The sequence below is a fragment of the Thamnophis elegans genome, chromosome 2, assembly GCF_009769535.1.
Source record: "Thamnophis elegans isolate rThaEle1 chromosome 2, rThaEle1.pri, whole genome shotgun sequence".
In the NCBI taxonomy this organism is placed as follows: domain Eukaryota; kingdom Metazoa; phylum Chordata; class Lepidosauria; order Squamata; family Colubridae; genus Thamnophis; species Thamnophis elegans.
Window position 1 is genome coordinate 67,193,309 of NC_045542.1, and position 19,574 is coordinate 67,212,882.

The window sequence follows — 19,574 nt, forward strand, 5'->3', positions numbered from 1 at the left end:
ATGCTGGTTATACCTTCAGTAAACAGTTTTAATGACTTTCCATGTTTAAATAATGCCATCTAGAAAAAAAAATATGGAAAACATATACCAACAAATATCCACAACAAAATTCTATTAGTTAAAAATATTATTGTATTAAGGATGATTAGTACTCTAATCTGGGCTGTGGAGGTCAAAAGCAATAGTCGCAAGCCTGATCTAGTGTATAATAAAGAAGAAAATTGGCATCACTTTACAGGAAGCTGAAAATAAAATACCAAACCTTTATTCTTTTTCCTAGTGTTTTAACAGCAATCTCTCATGATATTACGAGAGGCAAAAACATTTTTTTTGTTTCATCTAACCACTCCCCTACCATATTCAGATATAGTTCCTATAGGCTTGTTGTGCATGTAAAACCTGTTATGTAATCAGAGTTCTTATTTACACTAAAGAACACTCAGATGTTTTATGAGTAATTCCAGCAAAAATGCTTGAAGAACCCTGATATAAAGAAAGCATTGTTCTTCAAATGCATTACACAAAGGCCCAAGATATACTGAATGTGGAAACCAATGGCCTTTTCATAGCAGAAATTTATTTAATAGATCTGGTCCAGTGATGAACAGTGATGATTGAAGAAAAAAAATAGACCCGAACAGCGACATCAAACCTGTTTGTTTTTCTCTAGAATACAAATCCATCTTTGTGAATATCACATTAATAGTGCAGCTCAAAAATCAGCCCAATCTATTAAGAGAAAATGGCACAAACTGGATAACATTTAGAAGTGAAACCCAATTCCAGCACAACAAAAAATAGCTTCTCTATGCCAACCAGAAAACAGAAGATCTCACTAGTGTTTCCTGACTTGAAATCAATTGCTGGGATTGTACCAGAAGCCCTTATATGAAATTGTCATGCCCAGTTTCAGTGTCCAAATGCACGTCAGGCGCTTTCTATTTCAACAGTATTTTATGGAAAGTATAAGAAACCAAACTTGGTATACATAAACAAATGATGAAAGAGCATAGGTCCCATGCATGCAAAAACCTATTATCAATACAATGGCTATAGTCCCAAGTTCTTGCTTTCGAGCCAAGGACCTCTGCTCAAAACACCTAGGAGTGGGGCACAGGAGCAGTCAAAGGTTAAAATTATAGTATCTAGAATTCATTGCAGAGAGCACCTAAGGTAATTTTAGTGATTTTTTTTCAAATATGTAATACTTGGTACAAAAACAGACCAAGTGTTTTGCTTCTTAGTAGACAGGCACAGGATATCCCCCAGTATTAGATTGGAGCATGCATAGGAAAAGGCTGGGAAAAAGCTTAAGCAGCAGCTGGAATTAAATACAAAAATTCACTGCAATATGCAGTGAAATTGGAGTAGGGAGAGAACAACATGGGCATAAATGCAACTACAGAACAGTCAGACATTAAACGTATCAAGGGATCCAGATTCATTTGTCTTTCATTGTGAAGAGAGAGAGATTACTTCAAACTCTGGAATTATTACAGTCTGCAGTACTGACTGACTATTTGTAACCATATCTTAAATTTAACTTCAGCAGTAAGATGTACTGAATTTGATAAAGAGTGCTTCTTAGCATGTCCTATAGTAGAAAGTTCAGGGGTACAGAAAATGTTAAGCAAAGGCTCAAAGCTGAAGGTTTATCAGCAAAGATATGTTGCCTGATGATTTTGGGAAAGAAATGTCAGACCAATTCCACTATTTGGAGACAGGGTGTTACAAATTAAAATTCTGGCAACTAAGTCAAAGTTCTTAGCTCTCAGAAGAAGGGGAAAACAATAAATGGATCAGTGAAGGAGGCTCTAAATTTTCAAATATAAAAGTATGGCAAGTCTCCTGCTGCCATAGCAACATTCAGTCTTGTGGGGCAGCACTAATCCTTTGATATTTTAAATAATTATGTACATCACAGACAGTCCAGGCTGGAGAGAAAAGTTATTTCACTAAAGGCCGGGTTTTATCATCATCACTGCACTGGTGGGCTTTGTATTTTTTCACTTCAGCCATATATTTCGCCCATGCATCTCCTTTATTTGTCAAAACCTACAACAGAAAAAAGGGAGCCAGTTACAGAATACACATTTAAACAACTGAACTTAATATTCTTAGGGTACCAGTTCTCATGAACATCTGCCTACATATAAATCTAGGGAAGCCATTCAACTGAAGCAGAGATTGTAATTTTACTGGAGAAGTCAGCCATGATACTACTGCATGGACTTCTGATTACCCTGTCTCATTCTAATCTGCTACATAAGGTGCAGCTACAGCAGTGTTTTTCAACCACTGTGCCGCGGCACACTAGTGTGCCGTGACATAGTGTAAGGTGTGCCGTGGGAAAAACACTTTATATATAGTCAATATAGGCACAGAGTTAAATTTTTTTAACATTTTCTAATGGTGGTGTGCCTCGTGATTTTTTTCATGAAAAAAGTGTGCCTTTGCACAAAAAAGGTTGAAAAACACTGAGCTAGAGCAACAGGATATATACATTGCTGCTCTGATCTTTTTGGAGCTAAATTCAATTTATACACCAAAAATGGACACAAAATCTCACTTAAAACAGATTTAGGAAATGAATAAAAAATGTTATTACAAATGACCAAAAAACAAATCACTATTTTCCCAAGCCCATAAGGACAGACCCAGCTGCCAATTTTAAACTAGGGTTTTAAACTTCTATCTCAATGTATTATTCCTGATGTGTCCCAGCTTACCTCCTCCTCTGTCTTTTGTTTCTTGGCTACCACTCCTGTCTTCAGGGCTAGCTTGCTGCCCCCTCTCCGCTTGCCCACCTGGGTGAAGGGATAGAAGACTGCAACCGTTATACGAGCCAGGGAGCTGCAAGGGGAATGTTGCCCACTATATAACGGTATAGGGAGTCCTTCAATTAGATCATCTTAGCTCGCCATCACACCTGTCAGTCTGTACAGAGCTGCCGAGCGTTACCTACACCGCTGTGCTAGGAGGGTAAAAGGGCACCTTAGCAGTGTTCACCAATACATCTGTACAGTTAAGCCCAAACATTAAAAGACATTAACAAGTAACAAGAAATGGAAGTATTCCAATTTCTGTTCAGGTTTGCTGCCTGGTGGGAAATAGGAACACCATTCTATTTTTACTTTTATTTCCCTACAATATAACAATCTGGAATACATTATGTGAAGAACTTTTATTTGCTCAAAATCATGAAAGCAATAAAGTTAGCAGAATCAATACAACATTAATTCAAAATATTTTTCTTTTTTGATGGTCTTGGGAAGTGTGGTGTATGCTAATATAATTTTAGATACAAATGCAAAGGCCTTCTGCATACATTTAAAAATGGTATTTACAATACCATGTATGTGATTCAGTTTTTATGCTGAAAAACATAATTTTTGATCTTCAGTTGAAGAGGACAATTTAAAATAGAAAATGTCAATTTCAGTTAGCAATAAACAAAACAGGGATTCCAATTATCACTTTTAGATAGTACAGCACTCCCTCCCCAATCCATTTCTGGAGCAATGCCAAATGCATTGCAAGTACAAATTGTTTTATAGATGGTGATGGAAACATACATGTTGGAAAACACTTTATAATTAAAAACTTCCACCCAACATTTTAAAGACTGGAAATAAAACATCTTTGTTTGTAATATTTAGGCTATAATGCCTACAGAATTTACCTAGGAGTAAATTCCATTGAACTCAATTAGAATTACAGGTCAATTAGAATTACAGGTCAATAAATATGGCCAGGAATATATTTCATTGTAATGCAGAACAGACTTTATTCCTCATGTTCAAATTTATAATTAATGCTTTATGTAGGATGAATAAAGTCATACTTCGGATTTTCCCTAGCCAGTGCAAATAAAAATGGTTCAGTATATTTCAGACTTATTGTATCACATTAACAAGAACAAAAAGATTTCATTTGGGACCGAAGAGACACACTGATGACTTTAAAACTGTGAATACAAAAAAAACCCACAATGTGCTAAGAAACATTTGTTACTATTCACTAGCAACAAATGTGTAGAGAAAGGGGAAGCAATTTCATTTCAAAAACCTTTTGATACAACTTTTAATGCATTCCACTTAATTTACTTGTGCCTTAATAAAGGCTGCATCAGCCTAAAATGAAGTTTTCCAAAAGACAACTAAAAGCAAAGCACATTGCATTACGTACCAACAAATCAAAGTGTTTCCATCTCTATTGCTTCCATTAAAAAAAAAATCTACATTATATGCATGTCGAGTGTGGCAGCTTCACATTCACAAAAGGAAAACTCGAAGTTGGGATATCTGTCACCACAGACTCTTATCAAATCAAGAGTTATGGCATGAGAGTAATTATCCAGCCAATATTATGAAGCCCAGCAATTATGAAACCCATATAAACCTGCCCACAAATGAATGGTGTTGAGCATGGAGCATCACAGTCTTGTAAACAACTGTGGATCAGTTCATTTTCTACTCGTATTTTTTTTGAGGGGGGGGGAAGACTAATACAGTGAGGTGGGGGGGAAATGTACTAAATAGCCACAAGTACTCCAAGACGTGCTTAGAAAGATGGGTCCAATATGATGCCTTTCAAAACAGATAGGGGAGGGGGAAGGGAGGAAGAGTCCAGAAGGAAGAAGAAAATGTAACATTGCTCCTGCTAACATCATATTGCTTTAATAAAAAGTAATCTCTTTTATAGGGGAGCAGGGATGCAAATACTAGAGGGTGGTGGGAGGAAGCCAACAGAGAGGCGGCACCTGGAGAATTATTGCCTGTGTTTATTAAAGACATCCTACTTTTGAGAGAAAACAAATGAACAAAAGGGTTTTGCGCCTCGGTCCTTCGGGGAAGGCCAAGGGGGGGGGAGGAGAAACAAGGGGAAGAAGAGAAAAGGTCAGTGCCCAGATCCCTTACGAAGCTGAGGGCGCTCCCGCTCCGCTTCTTTCCCGGTGGCTCTTGGTCCCCGGGCGGCTCTGGCCGCGGTTCGGTCTCTTTCCGCTTCTCAGCTCCGGCCATCGCCGTTTCTCGTCCACCCTTCCCTCCCGACGCAGAGGCTTCCTCCATGCGCCGCTTGAATAGTTCGAGGAAAGAACCGTCATTGGCGAACACGTTGACACCGCCCGGTCCTGCCGCCTCGGAGGCCGGGCCTTCCCCGCCTGGCACCCCGGCCATCTCTCCAGCCCTTCTCTGGGCCCAGCCTGAGCGCGTCCTCAGGATGACGGGAAACGATTACGACGCCTGCCCGACGCAAAGCATCCCGGGAAAGCCTCTGTCGTTAAAAGGTCGGGCCACGCGCACGTCTCGAAGTGAAAAAAATTTGCGGACTGCGGCGCTCCGATGGCCCAGGAATCGACAGCTCTTCCGACCAATCACAAGAGATTAAATCGCCGCTTAAGATGAACTCGCTTTTGCCAATCAGAGAAAAGGAGGGGCAGGTATTTGAGACTCCTTCCGCTATGCCGAGGCCAATCGGGAAAGGTACCCAAGCGACCAATCCGGTTAAAAAATTTAGACAGGACTATACCAGCCATTCAGAGGTGGGTGTGTGGAGGGAGTTTGTTCCGGCGTCAGATCTGTTTGTGACGCGGTGATTTGACGTGATGACGTTAAGGATTTAAGCCCAAGAGGAGGCCACAAGGGGAGGGCGACGTGCCGTTTTCTCTCCCTGTTAAATGTTGACGCGTTAACGTTAGAGCCCCGCATTAAAATGGTGTAGCCGAGCATCTTGTCACGTGATTTTGTTCCAAGATGGCAGCGATGGTGGCGTCTGGGCTGTCGGCTGAAGCGGACGAGTTCGAGGACGCGCCTGATGTGGAGCCGCTGGAGCCGACGCTGAGCAACATTATCGAGCAACGGAGCCTGAAGTGGATTTTCGTGGGCGGGAAGGGCGGCGTGGGCAAAACCACTTGCAGGTAAGTCGGCCGGAGTCAAGGAAGAGCGTGATGGCGGGCGCCGCTTTTCTCTTTTTTACCGGGAGGATGTTGGCGGCTGTTTTCTGGCTTTCGTGAGTTGTTGAAGGGTCAAGATGAGGGGAGGGGGGAGGGCTTCTGCGCTCCTTGCTGCTGACAACCCCACTTCTGGAATTGCTGCCTTGTATTTAGCTGGCAGAGGAAGCCGGACGGCGGTGAGTGGAGGGACCTTGCAGTAAATGAAAATGTCAAATTATTGTGCAGAAACCGAAGGGGTAGGAAAACAAGAGGCTTGCTAATGTATGCCGGGTCGCGGAGTTGGCGTCATTTCCTCCCAAAGGATCATTGGCTGCATTTGAAATCTGAAATAAAATTAGGGATTGAAATTTCTTTTTAAAATCAAGGTTTAAACTATACTTGCTTAGGTCTCTGTAGCTCTGGGTTTCCTTCCTCAATGGCCTTGAATGTTTTGCGTCTTGTGATAGAGAGGGTTGAAAATATTTTCTGACATTTTCAAACCGTAAGTTAGAAAATGCCCTATTTTTTTTTAAAAAAAAATCCAGATTAATGAAATTATGATCTGGCATTCTCCTTGATTCCCTTTACCATCCCATTTGTTGATCTCTATCAACAGAGTTTTTGTACTTTTAGTACTTTCAGATATGTGGTAGATTTGCTATTGTGCACTATTTCTGTTCCAACTTTTCTTGGAATCATAAAACAGAATTTATGATAGAAACATTGAAAGGCAGTACCAGTAGTGTTAGATTTAAACATGGTTTTTTAATTAGTCTAACTTTACAGTGGTAATTTATAATTTATAATTATGTGAGAGCCAAGGTGGCGCAGTGGTTAAATGCAGCACTGCAGGCTACTGCTAGATCAGCAGTTCAGCGGTTCAAATCCCACAGGCTCAGGGTTGATTCAGCCTTCCATCCTTCCGAGGTGGGTAAAATGAGGACCCAGATTGTTGGGGGCAATATGCTGACTCTCTGTAAACCGCTTAGAGAGGGCTGAAAGCCCTATGAAGCGGTATATAAGTCTACTGCTATTGCTATTGCTATGTGCTGCACATAAATAAAATTATGTACTGCATGGCTTATAATGAATTATCAAATGGTTTCTCATGATCTTTTTCCTTCAGATTATTTTCTTCATTAAAAAAAAATGCAGTTCATCCTGAAATAGGGATGTGATAGGAGAAAGCTGTAGTACTATATATGTGATGTTTAGAAGTGAATTTAAGAGGGCTGTTCTTATCTAAAATGGCTAAAGTTGCATTCTTTCAACACTGACAGTTTTCCAATGAATTTGCCAAAGCACTGTTTTGACTTAATGTAAGATTATTTTAAAGTATAAAAGAAGTGTCCATAGGATAATAATTTATTATTGAAGTCAAAGTGTCATCAAAGATAAATAAAAAGATATTTCACAATTACAGAACAGGTAGTCTTTGACTTAATGTTGATTCAAAATTACGATGTCCTCGGAAACAGTGACTTATGACCCATCCTTGAAGTTATGACCAGTGCACAACATCCACAGTCACGTGATTATAATTTGGGCACTTTGCAGCCGCTTCACATGACGGTTGTGTTGTCATATGATCAGGATTTCTGACCTTTCTAGCTGTCAGGTGTAAACAACCAAAATGCTCTGAAGCTTAGGCTTCTTTATTGTTGACACAATTGTACATAAGAATCATGCCAGACTGCCTGTTTTGCCCTGGAAAAGCCAGAAATATACCTTAGTGTCTGACCTCATATGCTTCCTCCTCCGATCTGTGGAATCCAAAATGGAATGTTTCTTAACTATCCAAATGGGCCAGCCTTCCTTTCAGCTGGCTTCTGACAAGAAAATCAACTGGGCAAGTTGGATTTATTTAATGATCATGTGATTTGCTTAATGATTGGGGTAAAATGGTCATAAAATCAGGTCTGGTTGCATGATGACTCCGCTTGAGACCGTATCATTTAATATTTATGTTCTGAACTATAGTACTGTATTATATAGAAACACCAACAGCTGTCTTTTGTAGCAGGAAAAAAGCTTAAATACAAACTTATATGAAGCATAGTAAAATGTCTCAGATTTTTTCTAATATATAATCCTATGTTTATAAATTGCCTAGTTCAAAATCTCAACTATTTTACTCCTAAATACAATAATTCACAAGCATAATATCTATTACAATGTTACTTTTTTCCTTCAGATTATTTTCTTTATTAAAAAAGAATGCAGTAATCACTTGCAATTTGTTAGTTTATATTTGTATTTACCAAATAGTTTGGATACGTCTTAAAAGTTCTGTATATAAGTCCTTCAGTACAAGCAGATCTGAATTTTAGGAGCTTGTCCTATTTATAGTTTGAGCACTTGTATTAATAACTGCTTCTTGCTTCTCTTTTGTGGTCCAGTTGTAGCTTAGCTGTACAACTCTCCAAGGTACGTGAGAGTGTCCTCATCATCTCTACTGATCCTGCTCATAACATCTCAGATGCATTTGACCAGAAATTTTCCAAGGTTCCCACCAAAGTAAAGGGTTATGATAATCTTTTTGCGATGGTGAGTGTACTTCTGTGGAGATAAATAACTAACTTGTTTTCATTTGTTAATGCATCTGGACCAAATTTATTTTAGTTTATCTTAAGTAGTACAGTAATACTCAGAAATTATTTGAAGAAAATGCTATTCCAGTTAATTTGTCTCCTTATCAGTTATCAGCTTTTCCTCCTAAAAGTTTTGTAAATATTTGGGCATTCTTTTAAAAAAATAAACTGTCCCATTGCAATTATTTTATTAATCAAAACATTACTCTGGACAGTGTACAATAAGCAGTAAAATATACATATAATTTTTAAAAATAAATATTAAAATTGAAATATATACAAATCTCAGAGAGAGAAATAAGTACCACCAATCTCAACAATTGATATATGACTCCTATTCAGTCATATGAAACAGTAAGTGTACTCCATTGAAATTTTTGACTTTTGCAACATATTTCAACATATATTTATCTTTCAATAATATTGATAAAGGGAATCTAACACGTGTGATGCACTGCTTACATTTTGTAGTACATTCTGTAATTTAAATATGCAAATTTATCATATGGAAAAAAATGAGTGTACATCTTCATTTATTGCCACCTCAGTACCTAAAATGAGAATCCACTGCAAATGATTAAACTATCAATCATCTGTTCAAGAAGATAATTTGCAAGTGGAAAAGATTTCAAATAATTGCCAGCTTGTTCTGGCCAGGCCAGCCTAAAAATTCAGCCTGAAAGCAGAATGCAAGTTGCTGAAAAAGTCTCTTAAATACCCAAAGGTTTTTTCACATGACCTACAGGTAGATGTTGCCACGACATATGTGAAAGTGTGGATATCATTAGGAAGAAGCTGCACAGATTAGATCTTTATGACAGGTGTGCCAAGGGGAAACCTTTGCTTGCTAGAAAGAATATTAGGGCAAATTTTACTTCAGATACTGTAGACAAAGACAGAGACTTCTGCAACATTGTGCTCAAAGAGGACAAAGATAGTTATTTGTCCACAATACCAAGGGACATATTTGGCAAAAACCACAGATAGCATTTCAACAGAATAACCTGATATCAGCTGTAAAGCATGATTGTGGAAATGTTATGGTTTGGGGCTGCTTTGCTGCATCAGAGTTTGACTATCATCAAATCCAATGTGAATTCTTCATTGTACCAGAGAGTGCTTGAGGCATATATATTCATGATGGTTTTAATGTCCCTGAGTTATGTGATCATATTTTGCGATCTTCTGACAAGCAAAGTCAACAGGAAAACCAGATTTACCTAACAGTCATGTTACTAATGTAACAGTTTCAGTGAGTCACCAAAAAAACTGTGGCAAGAAAAGTTGTAAATGGGGCAAAATTTAACAAAGTTGAGGACTACATGTAGATTATTTTCATACCATAAATTTTGTTGTTTCATTCGAAGCATTCATATTGAGTGGCTTAATAATGCAGCTTCTACATGGTGTTGTTCAATTATTCTGTCCATAATTTATTATTAGGAGATTGATCCTAGCTTGGGTGTGGCTGAGCTTCCCGATGAATTTTTTGAGGAAGATAATATGCTAAGTATGGGCAAGAAAATGATGCAAGAAGCAATGAGCGCCTTTCCTGGTATCGATGAAGCAATGAGTTACGCTGAAGTGATGAGGTGAGATTTGTGAACGGAAGTATCAGGTCATCGTTTACACTATTGTGTATTTAAAACTTCACTTTGGAACTTGCTTCCAAAGTGAAGTTTTAAATATATAATAGCGTAAACTTTTTCGCCTGCATTCAGTAATGTAACATGTAATACAGTTTTCTCTAGCAGTAAGTCCAATGTGATGTGGATGTGGACTTCTCATTTGTGATGCTGATTTCATTTATGTTACAGACTCATGGCCTGCTGTGAATGTACAATTCTCTCATAAGATTCTTGTATGTATCTTGTGTTTGTCTAGTGACCAGAACTCAAATTGTCAAGATTCTCCATTTCACATTTCCATTGATGGGATGCAAAACCAAAATTCATATTTATGGATTGCATTTGATTGGTGGGAAAGAGATTTGTGGTATATTTTAATTGGTGGCTACAACAGTAGAAATTAGCAATCTGGAAATAATACTGTTTTGGAATATTCTGATAGTGTTCTCTCTCTTGCCGGAACAGGTTGGTGAAAGGAATGAATTTTTCCGTGGTGGTTTTCGACACAGCACCCACGGGACACACATTACGGCTGCTTAATTTCCCCACAATCGTGGAGCGGGGGCTAGGTCGACTGATGCAAATAAAGAACCAAATCAGTCCCTTCATATCCCAGGTAAAGGAGGAGAATTATCAGCAACATAAAAGCATAAGACTTTATTGTTAAAAATATTATGCTAGCATCTGACTTGAATGCTACCTGTTCTGTGTTCCTGCCTGAACTCCAGTATTATTCTTCCAATATAGCCTTAGGGAACAGTGTATAATTATCAGTTCTGGTATGTGACATGGCTTCTAGATAGAGTAGAAATTGAAGTATATTGCTGTGCTTGATTATTCTGCCCTGAGTTGGTTAGCCTATTTTAGTTTCTCTTTTACTTGTCTTATACTACAATTATGATTTGCCCTCTGTTGGATGTTCATTGCAACTTTTTGCTTTTCACTAGATGTGTAATATGCTTGGACTAGGAGACATGAATGCTGACCAGCTGGCTTCCAAACTGGAAGAAACACTTCCTGTCATCCGCTCTGTCAGTGAACAGTTCAAAGATCCAGTAAGTATATGGCAAAAGCAGAGGGATTAGTGAGGATATAATCTCTAGGCATAAGCAGATCTGAAAGAGATCCACTTCTTCCTGGAAACTGGAGAAACACATTCATTTTAGTGGTAGTAAGGAAAGGTGGATGATTCTTCCTGCATCTAGATTCTTAGAGAATAATTGTTATTTAAACTAGAACCATTTTTATTCACAAATGTTTCACTAAGTTAAATAGAGAATGCAGAATACCAGAGTTGGAAGGGACCTTGGAGGTCCTTTAGTTCAATCCCCCTGCTCAAGCAGGAGACTCTGTACCAGGGATGTCAAACTTGCAATGTCATGTTGTTGTCACGTGACATGTGACTTTTTCCCCCTTCACTAAACCGAGGGTGGGGGTGGCCAGCGTGTGACGCATCTGGCCCACGGGCTGCGAGTTTGACACCCCTGCTCTATACCATTCTAAACAAATGACTGTCCAATCTTTTCTTAATTCCACACATGGACACGCCACTACTATCATATAACAATATCATGTTGTTACCATGTTATTGAATTCATGCAGGAGGGACAGGAGCTGATAAGCAAGGAAGCATGCCAAGTCCTAATCCACCCATGGCTTTAAGAGTGATAGCCAGCATCCTAAAATGCATTTGAAAATAGACCTGCAACTACAAGTGATACAAAGAGTTATGTGATTTGTATGCTCTCCCAGGAACACTCTCCTATTGCTTCAAGTTTTTGTGTAGTTTTCAGGCACAGTTCCATGTAAATAATGTAGGTAAAATTACAAGGCATCAGTTACAACTGGTGTCATTAATGTATATAGGACTGGAGTCACATTTCTATAGAATGTAAAGATTGGAAAGCTTATAGACTTTTTGCTCAAATTAGAAAAAAGGAAATAGTGACCTCTGGATTTGAGGGGATTATTGTAATATTGGGGGAGGAGGGATAGATGTGGTAATTCTGTGAAGAAGGGTGAAAATCACTTTTTTTCTGCACCATTTTCTCTCTATGTATTTTTGCGTTTGTCTTTTATCTATATAAAAACATAATAAAAGTTATTAAAAAATCATGCATAGAATGCATGCGGGTTGTACAGCATATAAATTGAGCAAAAGTACTGGTGCTTAGCCATCAAATCTAGTTTATATGGTTATAGTCCCACTCTGCTTTTCAAAAAAGTTGTAGATGCTCCCTCCCCATCCCTCTAATAGGGAGAAACATTAATTAGTCAGTTACAAGTAAATGCAATTAATCTGTTTTTCATATGTATCATTTGAGTAATTTATTTGATCTTTCCAATTGTAGCTGAACAAACTTGAAGACAGAATATTCCAATTAAAATATCAATTTGCTATGTTGCCAACAAGAGTCCTCAAGCAGGATTTTTTTAAAAAATGGATTATTAGAGATAGGTCAAAAATGACTAACAACTATTCCACAAGCTGTCTTTTCCAGACATTATCTGAGATTGTACATTGTACAAATTTTGTGGCTTGGCTTTCATGCTTACTATACTAATAGTGTTTATCTGGAAGGGAAGAATAAAGATATTTGACATATTGGTTAATTTGCTATAAGATTTGAAAACATAATATAATTAAATAATATACTAATTGAGAATGACTGAAATGGAACTGAACTCATATTAGGAACTGAGGCTTGAAGATTGCAAATGGACACTAGAGGGAAGTAAAGGACTAGAGAGAAAAGAGTTAAACTGGCTAAGCAAGCTATAATCTTATCTTGAAGAGTTTTTAAAATAATTATATTGAAGTATTAATAGTTAGTGTCTCAAAAAGGATACATATGTCAGTGGATACTTTTTTAGAAGATGATGAGAAAAAGTAGAGTTTGAAGGCGTGGAAGACAACATTGAGATAATCAACATGAGAATACAGAAGATAAATCAAGAAAAAAGATCTAGACATGGAATAGCTGTGACAAATTCTGGATAATGTCTCTTTATGGGATTTATAAAGTTGACTAAAGCTGATGAAAGATTTAAAGACTCTTCTTGAATGTCAGGAGATTATTGAAATATCAAATCTTTCAATATTGTTTAATGACTTAAACAATAAGATTGTGAAGAGCAAAAAGAACGATAAAGTTGAACCATTTGATCAGGGATAAATTACTTGTTCAATATGTCTCACTACTCCTAATGAACTTTTTGCTAAAACAATGTTGAAAAGATGACAATTAGGTTATGGGGACAAATGTTTTTTATTTGTATTTTATTTGTAATTTTGTTTTTCTTCTGTACCTTCTGAATTTAGTTTTTCCTCTATTAAAAGTTCAGTAACACTTAAGGTGCTTAGGGGAAGTTCTTTCTGTTTCTGTTCCTCAGATTTGATTTCTGGCACTATCTTGTTTTCTAAAATATGAGAAAAGAGGGAATGGAGAAAGAGGCAGCTGCATTGATGATGGGTTCTGGGGAGAGCGAATGCAAGAAAGCTATACTATGCACTTCTGTTCACATCATTGAACTAATTACATCTTATCTGTGTTACAGGAACAAACCACTTTCATTTGTGTTTGCATTGCGGAGTTCCTATCACTGTATGAAACAGAACGGCTTATCCAGGAGTTGGCCAAATGTAAAATTGACACCCACAATATCATAGTCAATCAATTGGTCTTCCCTGACCCTGACAAGCCTTGCAAGATGTGTGAGGCTCGGCATAAAATCCAGTCTAAATATCTTGACCAGGTATGATTAGAAGCACTGTGAATTCCCTGATAAGCTGGGAACATATTAATCCATATTAGACCTGCATAGTCTTCCAAGCAGCCTTGTGTGATAATAAATTTGCTGTTTCTGTGCCAAAAGACACTGCCAACACCTCAGTTTTTCTAGGCCAGCATCACTTCTAGTGATGCTGCTGCTTGAGCAGCTGTGGAACTCAAGGTACACTATATTGCCAAAAGTATTCGTTCACCCATCTACATAATCAGAATCAGTTATGAGCGAATACTTTTGGCAATATAGTGTATCTCTGTGCAGCCTGCAGTGATTTTTAATATATCAATGTAGCCCTTTCCCACTACAAGTTGCGCAGGCCTGATCTGTATAACAGATACAGATAAAGCAAACAAGAGTTTGCTTTATATTAGGAAATATTGAATAGCCAGAAGTTAGCAATTCTATTTCAGCCTTTAAGGCTTAAGTATCGTGCTTTTGAATATCCTCAGCATTTGTTTCGCAGTGAATGTTTAGCCTTTCTGAAGGTACGTAAAATCCAGTTGAACATTGCTCATTAGCACTTAAAATTTGACTGATCACAAGTAACTGACGAGGGCAGAAAATGTTTCAGCTGTTTTTCTGGATCTGTTCTTTAGGATGTCATGCTCTTGTCTTGTTTTTATATGCCTGCGGGGTGTGCAGATTTTTCTTTTCTGTAACTCCTTATGATTATAAATATTTTAGATAATATAAAAGATGTATATAATAACTAATTTTGATGGTAGTTTTTTGCCATATTTAAATAATAAGTTAGGGTCTAGTTGCCTATGTTTGTCAAACTGCTTACCTATTTCTATTCTTTTTTCTGCTGTTTCCTTTTTAAAAATATTTTCCTTGCCTTCGCTTTTGTTTTTTCTTTTAAAGTTCTCAACCTTTCTGCCTGTCTTTCTAAACTTAGCATCAGGATTCTGTAATTTCCCCTTTTATTCTTTAATTTCTTCCTAGCTTTCAAGGAATGTTTTCTATCTCTTTTTTAGTCCCAATCCACTTTCCTTTCAAGTGTTTATGGCATAAAATGACTTTGGTGTAGCCCCAGTGGTATGGCCCAGTGGATGATACCAAAACATATTGGACAACACTTAGGAAAGTTGTGCATTGGCAGAATTTCCATCAGTCAATTCCAAAATGTCACAATGTTTGGATCCATATATATATATATATATATATATATATATATATATATATATATATATATATATATATATATATATATATTACACTAATAATTATGATATCATAGGTTATTGGGAAGAACTCAGTATGTATGAAGGCCTAACTAACAAAATAAATAGCAGCTGTGACTTCACATTATTGTGAACAGATAGCAATAATACAAAGGATCATCTGGTGAGGTAATTGTATAAGTGAAATTGCACTAAGATACAACTTTAGTTTTACAGGAAAACTTGTGCAATTTTTTTTATCTGCTATTAAAAAATGTAGCAAACCTCAAATTTAGCATAATGTATTGAAATGCAAATTATATTTAGAATTTAAATCTACCATTGAATTAAGATGGTATGAGAAGGGTTATAAAGAATAAACATAGAAAACTTTCTAACCTAAAAGGATAAATTGAAATAGAAAATTCTGTAAATCTTAATCCTGATTCTTAGGTTTTTAGGATTGTTTGACTTCCATTTTTTTTCTTTTATCCAGATGGAAGACCTTTATGAAGACTTTCATATTGTAAAGTTGCCACTTTTACCCCATGAAGTGCGAGGAGCTGATAAAGTCAATACCTTTTCAAGTCTTCTACTGGAGCCCTATAAACCACCCAGTGCAAAATGAACCCCTATGGACTGACTCCCCCTAATTGCTCCCTCTAGCCTTCCATGCCTGCTCTTCCCTATTCTTTTCCTGAGGGAATCCCATCTTTTCCATTGTCTTCTCATCTGTTGAAATCCTACGACTGATAGTTTTGCGGTGAAGCTAGAAGAAGCAGAATTGGCACTCATGTAACTTTTGTTCTAATAACTGATTATGTAACTCCTTGAGACATCTCAAAGCCAACTACAATATTGAATCCATTCCCTTCCTGGACCAACTACCTAAGTTAAATGTGTGTCAGTTTTTTGTTTATTTCTCTGTCACTTGGTTTCTTTCTGGATCATATCTCTTGGGATTAATGATGTTCTGATTGAGGTGCCAGTCAGGTGTTATGTTGATGATACAGAAGCTGTCAGTTCATTTACAACATCAGGAACACCAGTGCTGATGGGAAGTTTGTAAATTGTAAGGGAAATAATTTCAGTGCTTCTTATCACTCAAAACTCTGATTTTCATTGGGTAGTGTCAGAAGAACAAGGCAAAACATGGAAGCTATTTGAGAAGGGGATGCTTATTTTAGGGGAGTATAAAGCCACTGAGCTTAAATTATTTGTTTCCTTAATGTTAACAAAAGTATTAATGATGAGGTGGTTTTATTGGCTTTCTGATGCTGGAAATCATAAGTGTGGAAAATGATTTAAAATGGGGAAGGGAATAGAGGGGTTTGGAATTTAACAAATTATAGGTGTTTAAAATATTTGGGTATATGTACAGATCATTTTCTAGTCCCCAGTTCCCTCACTCAAAGAAAACTCTTGGTATTAAAATGTCAGTGTATGCACTATTTATGAGGTTCATATGTGTTTGTGTGCTGAAATATAAAAGGAAAGAGAGTGTAAATTGGAATAAAGCAGTTCATGGTAGAGCTGGACTTATTGCTATTAGTTATAATTTTGCCCTTCCAGAGTTCAGAAGTGTTCTAATGTATTTATGAAGTAATTTAATTCTAAGAAAATTAGAAGGGAAACTACCACATCACTTTTGAATCTTTCACTGGGTACAATGTAAAACTGAGATGGGGGAAGAAGAGAGAGCTAGATATTATTAGTTCATAGCTTTAACCAGCTATTTTAATACTTTGAAAAGCATATCCCTTCACCTGGACATTAGGGATGTGGTCTTGATGATGATGATGAGTTGCCAGTATAGATAGTCCTCAACTTACAACAGTGCATTTAGTGACCATTCAAAGTTACAATGGCACTGATAAGTGATATGATCTTTTCCCACACTTATGACTGTGGCAGTATCCCCATGGTCACGTGATTTACATTTGGCTGCTGGACATCTGGTTCATATTTATGACAGTTGCAGTGTCCCAGGGTCATGTGGTCATGTTTTGCGACTTTCTGACAAAGTCAATGGGGAAGCAAGATTCGTTTAACTGTGTTACTAATTTAACAACTGCAGTGATTCACTTAAATGCAGCAAGAAAAGTCATAAAATGGCTCAAAATTCTCTTTAACAAATCTTTGAATTAGCAACATACATTCTGGGCTCAATTGTCATAAGTCAAGGACTACTTGTACTTTGCAACTCTGAATCCTACGGAAATTTCCTTTTGTAAAATAAAGTAGGTTCTTTTGAAGACTTTGTTCATTTGTAGACAAAGGAGCATGTGTGTTTGCTCCCACAGTACGCTGATTTTCAAAAGATGGAATTTACAAACTTAGATCAGATCTTTAAGTATGTGGTATTTTCTTTGATAAGAGGCTTCACCTTTTGAAAGCAAGGAGTTGTGGAATCCTTTTCTGGCTTTTTAAAGAAGAATGGGTGAATTAATGTGAAAATGTGTGTGGCAAAAGTCTGAATTTTCTCACTGAAAAAGACTGGATCCCCTTCATTTTCTGTGGCAGAAACAAATGTGATGGTTCTTTTATTTTTAAGTTTCAGGCTTTAAATGTATATAAAACGTGGTAAAACAAATGGACGGATAAGTAGTTCTTCAGGAGAAGATATCTGTAGAATAACATTACTAACTTCAGTTAATAGGTAGAGACAGATCAAACTACTGTAATTTTGAAAGCCTTCCTAATAAATCTTTCTTTTCTCTCTCCTTTTTATGTTATTATGAAAGTGAATCTTGAGCAATGTGTGCGCTCAAATCTGCATCAGAAAGGTTTTGTAGAGTTAATGCAGCTGTGAAAAGCATTGCCAGAAGTGTGTCAACTGCAATTTGTTGTATATAAACATTTTTCTGATGGGAGGAAATAATTGCTTTTTCATGGACCAAAATTCGGAGGTTTTCTTTGGGGGTGGACCAAAGCTTTGAAGTTCCAAAATTCTCTCTGCAGCATTCCTACTTAGAAGAATTAAGTAGATGGTGAATGAAAGACCTCTTGAGACCTTGTCAAATGGAAGTTGATAGTTTTCATTCCAATGAGCTGAAAGTCTGGCTTGGGCTAAGGCAAGCCAGACTTTTAGCTCATTTATTTTTTCATCTACATACAGATAATTTTGGAACTAATGGATTTAAGTTCCCACATTTTCCCCCAAAACACAGTTTACATATTTTTGCCAATATAGATACTAAACATTGTACACGTATATCAAAAAGTGAGGCTGAGCCTCTAAACATGGTATCTAAAATTCAAATAAGCCTAATGTTAAATGCTACACACATTGCTGGATGTGGAGTAACTCAGTGCTCAGTTCTACAGTCTGAAATAGCTACATGAATCTCACCAATGGAAGCCATGGACGGCAATTTGCCAGGAATTCCACTGAAGAGATTTAGTCTGTCATACTTGTGCTTGTTTTTAATATTTCAGGGTTCTATATTCCCCCAATTAATGGCAAAATGCAGTGGTGAAAGTTTGTGAATCTGTCAAAAGTTTGTGAAACCTTTAAAAGTATCCATAACCCTGCAATATTGTGGCCTATGAGTGATTTGAGCTTCATCTAATCTCTGTTAGTAGATAAAGAGGTTCTGGTAAAATAATACACAAACCTGTCATGTGTCATGCTTTTTGGGACCATTCATCTTTTGTTGGGGATGTGAAGCTTTAGATAATAATTTATGACATCCCATTTACCATTAGTAGCTTCTAATAAATGTTTCTGGTGCCTCTTGACCAGTCCTGCATATCCACATGGCAGTAGCTCAACCCATTTTCTTTTTACAACCTATTCTTTTTTATACCCAGCTGAGGTATAAAGACAACCTATCCTGTCATAGGTTAAACTGAGATGTTTAGTGGTCATCAATGTTGCTGACTCAGTGGGGTTGGGAAGTCCAGAAGAGATTCCAGCTGCTGGGCTATTTGTGATCAATCATTTTAGAGATCAGCCAAAGTGGGAGGGCCATTTTCAGTGAGAAAGTTGGGAGTGAGGGCTGGTTTTAGAGCAACAGAGGGAGGATGCTCATTTCTATGAATGTTTCACAGGTTATATAGGAGGGGTGTTGATTGTAATAGAAGGTGATGTTAGTTATCTTGAGTGGCTCTGCTAGCTGACCTTGGCTGGATGGTGGGGAAATTGGGAGGAAGTTATGATGAGTTAATGATGGAAGGGGCCTGGAGCTACAGGAATACAAAGGAAACCTGTTGTTCTTTGTGTTAGATTGAGATAGAGTTGAGAGGAGCACCATACAGTTCATTTCAGAACAAAGGAAACCATTTCATTGATGATCTCATTTTCACTCTAGTGACCTTGGCCTCAAATTGCTGATCACAAACATTCATTTGCTATAGATTTTGGTCATTTTCTGAGCGTTTCGTGGACAAATAGGCAGACATGATACCCACTGGCAAATCTTGGATGGGCAGAGGTAGAAATATTCTCAGAGTTTCAAAGTGTCAAAGT

The 19,574-nt window shown here is 37.3% G+C and overlaps 2 protein-coding genes across 2 annotated transcripts; one reads left to right on the forward strand and one right to left on the reverse strand.

Annotated features, from left to right (window-relative positions):
- Positions 1 to 557: 557 nt before the first annotated feature.
- Positions 558 to 5,271, reverse strand: TRIR (telomerase RNA component interacting RNase). Its single transcript, XM_032212224.1, has 3 exons — positions 4,982 to 5,271; positions 2,730 to 2,821; positions 558 to 2,055 (listed from the first exon to the last, which is right to left on the reverse strand). Exons 1-3 carry the CDS (start codon positions 5,175 to 5,177, stop codon positions 1,948 to 1,950), a joined length of 396 nt encoding a protein of 131 aa, XP_032068115.1. The 5' UTR covers positions 5,178 to 5,271; the 3' UTR covers positions 558 to 1,947.
- A 47-nt stretch (positions 5,272 to 5,318) lies between these two features.
- On the forward strand, positions 5,319 to 16,641 carry GET3 (guided entry of tail-anchored proteins factor 3, ATPase). Its single transcript, XM_032212222.1, has 8 exons — positions 5,319 to 5,440; positions 5,754 to 5,917; positions 8,332 to 8,479; positions 9,967 to 10,115; positions 10,617 to 10,767; positions 11,099 to 11,206; positions 13,710 to 13,907; positions 15,600 to 16,641. Exons 1-8 carry the CDS (start codon positions 5,402 to 5,404, stop codon positions 15,729 to 15,731), a joined length of 1,089 nt encoding a protein of 362 aa, XP_032068113.1. The 5' UTR covers positions 5,319 to 5,401; the 3' UTR covers positions 15,732 to 16,641.
- Positions 16,642 to 19,574: the final 2,933 nt, after the last annotated feature.

Excerpts from the sequence above, each read along its gene's own strand:
- GET3 (XM_032212222.1), top strand. The coding sequence starts at position 5,402 with ATGAACTCGCTTTTGCCAATCAGAGAAAAGGAGGGGCAG. Across the intron at positions 8,480-9,966 it reads ATGATAATCTTTTTGCGATG|GAGATTGATCCTAGCTTGGG; the intron begins GTGAGTGTACTT and ends ATTTATTATTAG. Across the intron at positions 10,768-11,098 it reads TCAGTCCCTTCATATCCCAG|ATGTGTAATATGCTTGGACT; the intron begins GTAAAGGAGGAG and ends GCTTTTCACTAG.
- TRIR (XM_032212224.1), bottom strand. The coding sequence starts at position 5,177 with ATGGCCGGGGTGCCAGGCGGGGAAGGCCCGGCCTCCGAGGCGGCAGGA. Across the intron at positions 2,822-4,981 it reads GAAAGAGACCGAACCGCGGC|ATCCCTTCACCCAGGTGGGC; the intron begins CAGAGCCGCCCG and ends TTGCAGTCTTCT. Across the intron at positions 2,056-2,729 it reads AACAAAAGACAGAGGAGGAG|GTTTTGACAAATAAAGGAGA; the intron begins GTAAGCTGGGAC and ends TTTCTGTTGTAG.